The 10089-nt window shown below is 33.3% G+C and overlaps 2 protein-coding genes across 2 annotated transcripts; both read left to right on the forward strand.

Annotated features, from left to right (window-relative positions):
• The first annotated feature begins 395 nt into the window (after positions 1–395).
• LOC117113149 (tafazzin-like) lies at positions 396–2330 on the forward strand. Its single transcript, XM_033256402.1, has 2 exons — positions 396–700; positions 1582–2330. The coding sequence occupies exons 1-2, from the start codon at positions 589–591 to the stop codon at positions 1779–1781; spliced, it is 312 nt and encodes a 103-aa protein (XP_033112293.1). The 5' UTR covers positions 396–588; the 3' UTR covers positions 1782–2330.
• Positions 2331–5437: 3107 nt separating this feature from the next.
• LOC117113148 (tafazzin-like) lies at positions 5438–9886 on the forward strand. Its single transcript, XM_033256401.1, has 5 exons — positions 5438–5555; positions 6509–6589; positions 7161–7202; positions 8076–8269; positions 9192–9886. The coding sequence occupies exons 1-5, from the start codon at positions 5453–5455 to the stop codon at positions 9282–9284; spliced, it is 513 nt and encodes a 170-aa protein (XP_033112292.1). The 5' UTR covers positions 5438–5452; the 3' UTR covers positions 9285–9886.
• Positions 9887–10089: the final 203 nt, after the last annotated feature.

A 10089-nucleotide genomic window follows, 5' to 3' on the forward strand; every position in this document is an offset into this window, starting at 1 on the left:
CCCCTTGTGATTAAAAAACACTTTTGCTTTTTTTTCTTATTTATTTTTGGTAAATTACTTAATTGTTTTGTTTAGTTGATTTGAATTTATTGTTTTGAACGCCCCGTCATTTGACTTGTGCCACCGTTACAAAAATTATTATTATTATTATTATTATTATTATTATTATTATTATTATTATTATTATTATTATTATTATTATTATTATTATTATATTATAATAATAATAAACAACAAGTTTTGATTTTACAAACTATACTTAAAGTGAGAGTACAATATTTAAATGTACAGTAACTTTTTCTGACGACTGTTTTTAGATACCAAAGTACAGTTATACTGTATTAGATAAATACTGCCCTCTACAAATAATGACGTCATAGAATGTGCACATGGTCGTTGTTGTTTGTTGGGATACACACTCTGCTGCACGCTTCATTAGGTGTGCTATGTTACATGTAGCTAGCCCTAGCACTCGAAATAGGCCTGGGAAAATTTTTTAGACAACGAAGAAAATAACAATAGGCCCTAATGTTAAAAGTGTAATTCTGTGGAACATTTAATTTAAACACATGTGAAATAAATTTGAGGATGCCTTTAAAACCTGGCCAATGGAGATATCCGGCTAAACCAGGATTTGCTTGGAAACTTGGAACTGCAGTGGCTCATTTTGGAGTTGCTACCATTTGCAAATTTTGGCTAAGTACGCTTAATAATAAGTTTGTTATCTATTAATTCCTGTGAATAAGTGTTCTGTGTATTCATTGTTGGGCTAGAACAATAGATAAACAGCTTCATCTACTTAAGAGTAAGCCTAGGCCTAGCTAGCCTTTCCTCTAGGACAGGTTGAGAATATTTTTTACATCTCCCTGTTGAAAAGTCTAAGATCTAAGGTGATGTACATACGCCTTACTTAAGCCTACCTACATACAGTAGTCAGTACATCTTTCCTATTATAAATGCGACCAAGCATGCAAACTGCAGTGTAAAATAGGGTTAGGTATGTTCCAGAATCATAGGTCCTTTATCCTTTTTCTGAAAAATAGGGTACATTTTCCCAAATTGCAAATAAAAAGTTCCCTTCGTTATTATTAAGCACTAGTCATTGATATGATAGTCATACCCGTTGTGGATTAGAAAACAGCTGTTGGTCTATTTTACTCATTTTAATCACTGAATACAACCAAACATAATATTTATTGTATGGAAACTGGTGCATTTTCTTTTAAAATCAATTAATGAAAAATAAAATGAATTGAACAATTATATTGAACTGAAAATGTTTATAATTCTAAGCCTATTATTGCCAACCCAATATACATAGTCTATCTACAGAGTTTTAATATTAATTTTCCTCACTTCATGGTGAATCATTTGTTATTTTTGTGTTTTTTCCCACAATGCCAAGTCAAATTCCATAGGTGTTTGAATGAAAATAATTTATGATGAAATAGATATAATTACAGCGATCAAACAGCATTAAATACGTAACCTCTTTGGTGGAGGTAACCTGTGAATTCAAAATGTTAATATAATTATGCTGTAGTTGGTGTTATGTATTATAATGTTATGTTTATGTTCCAGACTGGTTGAATACACTGAAGACCGTGAACATCGCTGCGCTCAATCAAGCCATCAAACACCGCCCTCATGACATGCCGTTGATTACAGTGTCTAACCATACATCCTGCCTGGATGACCCACTTCTATGGGGTAAAGACAAATATCATGCTACATGTGCAATCTCACAGCTAGTCACAGAAAGGAGAGCTCAGGGTGTTTAAATTTAAAACAGGCTGAGGGGGATGCTTGTTTTCTAACTCTTACACCATATACACATTTTCATGATTGTGTGCCCTTTGTACATTTTTGATATTGGCATGTTATGTATATCATGTTGTTTTTGTGGGGACACTTTTCATAGTTTGATTCAGTTTGCTGTTGGAAATCCTATCTCAGTTGTGCTTGTATCAATTGTTTTACGCATAGTTACCAACTGCCTCGCATTGTGCAGGACGGTCCCGCATTTCAAAGTGATTTTGATTGAATCACGCATTTTTCAGAAACACGTGCGTGATCATAAATTTGTCACACATTTAGCCCAGGTCTAAATTATCACAAATTCAGGGGAAAATGTGTTAAAAATTAGGAGAAATTAGTTTTATTAAAGATATAAAAAATGGTCGTGCAGTAACTTTGGTCTACATGAATACTTAATTCACTGAGGCATTACTAAAAATGGATCAGTATGCCTATTCATGTTTTGTTTAAGTAATAAAATGTTTGTGTACATAGGTCGGGTGTTCAAATTAGACATAATGTACATTGAAATTCAAATTGTTTATTTATTTATTTTATTTCAACAATATTTTGTGAGGGTGGTCCATCCAGCCTGAGCCTGTCTCTTATACACATCTATACTGCCCTCTACAAATAATGACGTCATAGAATGTGCACATGGTCGTTGTTGTTTGTTGGGATACACACTCTGCTGCACGCTTCATTAGGTGTGCTATGTTACATGTAGCTAGCCCTAGCACTCGTGCCCTTTGTACATTTTTGATATTGGCATGTTATGTATATCATGTTGTTTTTGATCTTTAACATAAGCAAATTAATTAAATTAAACCAGGAAAAAATTAATAATAATAATAATAATAATAAAAATCAGAAAAAAAAATTATGGGCCTACAGTATATAAATTATATATAATAATGATTTAAGGAAAAACATTAAAATTTAAAAAAAATTAAATTTAAAAAAAATTGACATATTGGACAGAATAATAATTGAAATAAAAAATAAATCAAAAGAATTAATGAGAAGATAATTAATTGAACTAACAAAAATAGAAAAATTATAAAAGATTATAAAAGATAAATCATTTACAATTTAAAACAGAACAAAATCACGAATAAAATTATTGCAACAAAAAGAGATGGCCACAGGGAAAATTACACAAGATTGGATGAAAGATAGCTAAGAAGGTTGGATTTGAAAGAAGAGAAAGAGAAAGTAGAACGGACAATCGGTGGAAGAGAGTTGTAGATATAAGGAGCATTATAGCTGAATGAAGTTTTAAAGATTTCTAGATTAGGCTTAGGAATTAGATCACCTTTAGTGATTTTTCTTGTGGTCATACGGCCATTGGCAAAAATCTTTTTAAGGCATTGACAAAGAGTTTGTGGAGCAAGGTTATGAAGAGCTTTGTAAGTTAAACAGCAGAGTTGAAATTGAAATCGGAGTTGAAGGGCAAGGGTATTAGCAGATCTGAAATGAGTGGGAGTAAGGTGAGTGGTAGGAGGAAGTTTCAGTAAGATATGAATGGCTCTGTTCTGGATCTTCTGAACTTTAGATAATGAGGTAGATTTTGATCCCCAAACTGAGCAATAGTCAAGGCGAGAGAGAAACAAAGAATTGTAAAGTATTTGAAGGGTAGAATCATTAGTAAATTGTGAGGTTCGTGCAAGAAGATAGACAATAGAGTTAAGTTTCTTACAAAGAGAAGATGTGTGAGACTTCCATGTTAGAGTGTTATCAATAATTACGCCTAAGTGTTTGTGGGACGTAACAGATAGAATTGGATGGTTATCAAGATGAAGATTAAGATTGTTATTAGCGGATTTTAGTTTGTGCGGAGAACCAAGTAGCATAGATTTAGTTTTTTGAATGTTAAGAGTTAACTTGTTAGATTTTAACTATGAAGATAGAAGATGAAGGGTAGAGTTTAGTTTTTGTTTAATGAGTTTAACAGAAGTATTGCTGTAATAAATTATTGTATCATCAGCATACATATCGATATGAACATTAGGATCAGAGTTTAGTAAGTGTTAAAGGCAGGTCGTTAATGTAAATAGTGAACAAGAGGGGGCCTAATGTTGATCCCTGAGGGACACCAGTAGTGCAAGACTAGGAGAAGATAATGTGTGACTAAAAAGAACATGCTGAGATCTAGAAGAAAGGTAACTTTGTAACCAGGTGATTGTTAGAGGAGAGAAACCAAAATATGGTAATTTAGCAATTAGTGTATTATGATCAACAGTGTCGAAAGCTTTTTTAAGGTCGATGAATAGAGTGCCAGTAAGATTTTTATTGTTAGTTTCATGAAGCCATGAATCAAGGGTAGTAGTCAGTGCAGTAAGAGTTGAGTGAGAATGTGTAGGGTGGGGGCGAGATTGCAAGGGTCGTGTTTACAAATGTACAAATTGTAAACTGTCTCTTATACACAACTAGATGTGTATAAGAGACAGGGGGAGTAGTGTTGATTGTCTCTTCCTATATACTGCAGAATACCTTTCAAAACAACAGTTCTGGTCTACCACAATGTCAATATCTGCAAAAGTATATAACATGTTGGTGATGATCAAAAGATATTCTATCCACGTATACTTCGATATTATATAAAATAAGTAGACGAAAAAGAAATAACATTCTTCAACTTACAACTTATTTGGGTGTGGGTGTAATTGAATAGGCTATTCAGCCTCTTGAGACCCACAGTCATTTATGCCATACTGCCCAATATGGTCTCCGCATCCTTGTTCAACCAGTGTTGGTCCAGTCGCTTTTTAAATATAGTTACTGATGTTGCTTCAACAATGTTAGACGGAAGATTGTTCCAATGCTTAATGATCCTGTAGTTGAAGAAGTTCTTCCTGATTTCTAGACCTTTGTTCATAGACGGCTTATACACCTTGTATTTGTGGCCACGAGTAATGCTAGCAGGGTTAGATGAAAAAAAAGTAGAGCTGTCAATATTCTCTTTATTTGTAATAATTCTGAATGCTTCAATAAGGTCACCTCTTAATCTTCTAACTGTTAACGGATACAGATTCAAAAGGTGACTACTTTGAAACATAGATTTTATTTGAAAATAAAATAAAAAAAAACAGTTTCGGGAGCATACAGGTAATTATATATTAATTCATAAAAAGAAATGCACAGCATATTCAATACAATATCAACTTTGGCAACCAATATACAAAATTATTGGAATTCTAAACAAGAAGAATGCATGATGAAAATTTGAATTTGAATTGTCTAATCCAGGTTTTACTATTTATTTATTCTTTCTTTTGACTGGATAGCATTTTCAGTAATGCAGTACTGCTTTTCAAAATGGTCCAGTTTTCTTAACAAAGTTAAGAATATAAACAGAAGTAAAATATTAAACAGAACAAAAAAGTATCAAAAAAGGAGAAAAGGAAAAAGAAGAACCCATATATGGCATGATAAACGACAAAAAGCTCAAATCGCAAATTACCTTATAATAAAAATTTTAATTATAGTAAATTAGCACAAGTGGCATATAATAGTCATATTAGTTGCATTTTATATGTATAGTTTACTATACACAACAATATACTATAAAACATTTATATACTGTATATACAAATTGATAGTGGCTTTTTTGAACTGATAATGTTGAAATTTCAATAACATTAGATCATATTTAATGATTTATTTTAACAGGGGCCTTCCAGCAAGCGAGTTGTGTTTTGAGACATTGAGGCATACATATTTCTTTCACATGGGTAAAGGCATTCCTACTGTAAGAGGTAAGATCTAGACATGAAATGTACACACACATAGGCTATGTTCTCATACGGCTGCTAACGGTTAGCAGGATCCAGATCCTGCTAACTGTTAGTTGCCGTAAGTCCATACGAGAAAATCCCGATCCGGATACCAAAAATATGATGATCGAATCACTGGCCAACAAGAAACTGAAAATTGTAAACGCGTATGTGTGATTGGTTGATGATAGAAACACGCCCAACGTGCTAACGGTTAGCACTAAGCGATCTGGCATTCTCACACAGGTGCTAACGGTTAGCTCCCTATCTGGATACTAGGGCTCTCATGAGAACCAGGCTTTAAACTTAGTGAATCATTAAATTGAGTATTGTTCAGTCAAATGGTAGCCTGTGTTTTTTTTTGGTCTAGATAGTAGTCGCTATACTTGAGTGGGCTGCAAGAGCAGTGATGAATCCAGAGGGTAAAGGTGCATAAGGCACATACCATAAGTCCTGTCCAGACTATCAAATTTCATATGACAAAAACCTGTGACATCACATCGTGACCTTTTATAGGCACATTATGACTATATATGGGCATACAACAGTTCTTATTATAGTGTGGACATTGTTAAGTTTGCCTGTCCAAATTACAAATTCTTTTACTGAGGTAGATTCCAAAACTGAACCTGTGCTCTCTGTTTCCTTTTCTAAATGTTAGATTGACATTATCGATAGGCCTATACAGTAATAATACATCATTATGGACTACATTTTAGTTTACATACCTATTTGTTTACTATGTCTGAAATTTTGTTAATGGATTGATTAAAGCAGGTAATTTTTAAATATGTTTGTTGGTATCATGATATGCAAATTGATATATGAATGCGTTCACATGATTGGTTAGTATTCACATTAAAATGTTATGAGCATATGTGCCATTGTCTCTTGAGTGAGTATGTTTATCCCAGTACTGTTGCATTTTTGTACAGGAGATGGTGTTTATCAGAAAGCTCTCGATTTTGGAATTGAAAAGCTCAACAATGGGGAATGGCTTCATTTTTTTGCTGAAGGTAATGATAAAGATTATTAGTCCTTGAATGCTGTAACAGTCATACAAAGGCACTTAATAGTAATATCATGCTCACATTATTACATAATGACAGGGGCTGAAATGAAGTAGTGCACTGCTCTGGGGTACGTAAAGCCATACTCTTCTGAAGGAACCCTTTAAAGTGGACATGAGGCAGACGTGTACACTTTGGACCTTCAGTTTTAAGTACAGTACTAAACTGAAAAGATGGTTCTATAAACCGAATACCATGGGGGAGGGAGTGCTGATGTTAGAAGCTCTTCTGCCTAACCGTGCGGTCATTCAACTGAACTTAAGGGTGGTGATGATGATGATGATTTTTAAAGGAGAATGTTGTTGATCTTACTCAAGATTTTAAGGTGGAGGATGAAGTGAAGGAAGATGATAGTCATGATTGATTGTAGAGGAGAATGATGATGATGATCGTCATCATCATGAGAATGAGGAGGATGATGATTGCGTATTACAATGAGAATGAACATTACATTTTAATTTTTTTTTTTTTGTTTCCATTCTCAACTTAAAACATTTCTTTTTTGTTTCATTTTTAGGAAAGATTAACATGACAAGAGAATTCTCAAGATTTAAATGGGGTGAGCATTCTCTAATTTCAGAGTGTTACTGTGAGTTGCTTGCCTGCCCATCCCAGGGTCCAGTAGTCAAAAACTGAGGTTTGCATCATCCATAAATTTGCGCAACTGACAACCATCCATCCAGTAATTATGTAACAAGTGAATGGAAAAGTGCTTATGAAAGAATCGAACCACGACTTCTAGAATTACTAGCCTGGTACCACATAGACCACCAATCTTTTACCTCCTAGTTAAATTTTCCTAACGTACAATGCAGTACTTGCTGCCCAATATAAAATCATTAAAGCTGCTTTTTGACTCCATCAACACACATAAGTTAACAACCAAAGCTCATAATATTTAGTTAATCAAATTAAGACATAATGAAACTCATGATTAGAATGGGTGCGAGTTGATGACATCAAAATTCGGTTATCTTTATTCCCATTTGGATGTGAAGCACACAGAAGCAGTTGGTTTGATATGTACTATTTAACACATTTATATCATAATCATTATTATTACTAATTATTATAATTATCTCAATAATAATATTACAATACTAAGTTATTATTACAGTAGCACCTCTAATAATAGGACACATTTAGGACCAAAGAATGTGTCCTTAATGGGGGGTTGGCTGTAGTGTTTCTGGGCCAAAAAAAGTGTCCCCCTAGTAGGGTGTCCCTTTGGGACCTGAAAATTTAAAGTGGTCTTGGGTTCAATCTTCATAAAGAGGGTTAGTGTTAAATGATTGACGATTGTTTTGTGGTTCTTTTAAAAATGTGGTCTTAGAATTAGAGGTTTCTCGAATTGGAGGGTGAAATGTATTACTGTTATTATTATTATTATTTTAAACATGATTATGATTTTGCTTTTGATTTCCATCTCAAGGAATTGGTAGAGCCATTGCTGAGTGCAATAAATTTCCTATAGTACTACCTTTCTGGCATCAAGGAATGGATGATATCTTACCTAACAGAGCACCATATATTCCAAGGATCGGGAACAAGGTGACAATCGTTTTTGGAGAACCAATAGATCTTAAAGAAATTCTTCAAGGAATGAAAAAAAGAAATTTATGTCCAGTAAGTATTCGATCAAATTATTTTTAATCACTAAGAAAATGCCTACATGCTTGCATATATTATTACCGGTACTCAAACATACTGTATATATTCGTGTATAAGGCGACCCATGTATGAGACAAATCACAGGTTCAACGAGATTTTTGGACGATTTTTATATGTCGGGATATAAAACGACCCCCTGTTCCATGGTCAAATTTTACTTTTTTCTGCTATTTTTGGTCCTGATACTGCATCTAGCTGGCTAAAAACGGAGCCAAATGCTAGGCTAATCTTCCAAATAATACCATTTTATGAGTCTTTAAATGTTTACCAACATCTTTTTTCTCCGTATTTTAAAATTGCGTTCATCCATACTAACATTTAGTAGCTTCATTGCAGTATATAACTTCGCGTGTTATGGACAATCGGCCAATACAACGATCAAGATTTTAAACATCTAAAATTTGTATGTCATTCATATAAGATGACCCCCTGGTTTTTTATCGTAATTTGTTATTTTAAGCCTCGTCGCGAATATATACAGTATTCAAAGGATTTTATAACTATTTAAGATAATTAATGTCAGTAATAACGTGAAAGATATACCATATTTTATTGTGTTTAAGCTCACCCCATCCCACCCTTGAACATAAAATTGGGCTAATATTCAGAGCATCCCTTGAAAAAAAAACAAAAAAAAAACATAGTTCTAAGAAAAAGGCAAATATTTGCCCAATTCAAAGTCATTCTTGTTTTGTTTAAGTATGGTATTTGTAAGTGTCATCTGAGCTACTCATTCAAATCACACTCTGCGCTTTTGCCTGGTGAAACACTGACACATGAAATAAGAGGTAAAGAAGGGGGACGGGCTTATACCCGAGAAACTAGAGTGTATTAGACTTGCCAACTTGTTCATGTCAGTTTACTTTTCTCATTCTAGGTAGTGGTACGTAAAAAATTAACCGATATAATAGAAGAAGAAATGAAGATACTTAAGACGCAAGCTGAAACGCTACATGACAGTCTACTATGAAGGGTCTATAGTGCTGAAACACTAGGTGACAGTCTATGATGATGAGTCCATAGTTCATCAAAACTGCAGTCTAATATGAGCCAAAAGTCTACAGTCTAATATAATGAGTCTATAGTCTACTATGAATATTCTTAATTTTGTTTATGAGTATACAGTCATAGTGATGAGTCTACAGCCTACTACAATCCACTTTTCAAGTCAAGCTCAGTGTAATTTCATGGCGTGGTGTGCACTCTTTTGGTGTTGGCATTCCACGAAACTGCCAAGGTGCGTTGTGTGACGGATTGTTCCTTTAGAACGATCCGGTCAGCATGCACTCACACAAAGTATGTAAAAATCAGTAGGACAATGCTGTATGCATTCAATTTTATTGAACCCTACTATTTAGGAAGCCATGATTCAGACTCACCAATGGTTTTAATATCTACCTCAGGAATTAATTGAGATCACCAACTGTTGGGTAGAACAACATTTTGAATATATAGTAATAATTCTTTAATTCATACAAAATGAATTTATATATTAAATATTGTTATAGATATATATATATTTCTATGATTCATGGAAACTGTTTTGGTATTAAATATTGTTTTATAATCAGAGCTACTTGTGTTGACTAGTTGACTATATATGTATGATTACATAACACACATACACAGATGCCATAAATATATATATATATATATATATATATATATATATATATGATATAATAGATATAAACTTTAAACCACGTGGTAATGCTATAATATAAAATAATTTTGAATGTTTTAGAATGTTATTGAATGTTAAAGAAAAAAACATA

The sequence above is a fragment of the Anneissia japonica genome, unplaced genomic scaffold (genome assembly GCF_011630105.1).
Source record: "Anneissia japonica isolate Jap-2015-1 unplaced genomic scaffold, ASM1163010v1 scaffold1812_len1207588_cov181, whole genome shotgun sequence".
Lineage (NCBI taxonomy): Eukaryota > Metazoa > Echinodermata > Crinoidea > Comatulida > Comatulidae > Anneissia > Anneissia japonica.

Excerpts from the sequence above, each read along its gene's own strand:
- LOC117113149 (XM_033256402.1), top strand. The coding sequence starts at position 589 with ATGCCTTTAAAACCTGGCCAATGGAGATATCCGGCTAAACCAGGATTT. Across the intron at positions 701-1,581 it reads CATTTGCAAATTTTGGCTAA|ACTGGTTGAATACACTGAAG; the intron begins GTACGCTTAATA and ends TTTATGTTCCAG.
- LOC117113148 (XM_033256401.1), top strand. The coding sequence starts at position 5,453 with ATGATTTATTTTAACAGGGGCCTTCCAGCAAGCGAGTTGTGTTTTGAG. Across the intron at positions 5,556-6,508 it reads AGGCATTCCTACTGTAAGAG|GAGATGGTGTTTATCAGAAA; the intron begins GTAAGATCTAGA and ends ATTTTTGTACAG. Across the intron at positions 6,590-7,160 it reads GCTTCATTTTTTTGCTGAAG|GAAAGATTAACATGACAAGA; the intron begins GTAATGATAAAG and ends TTTCATTTTTAG.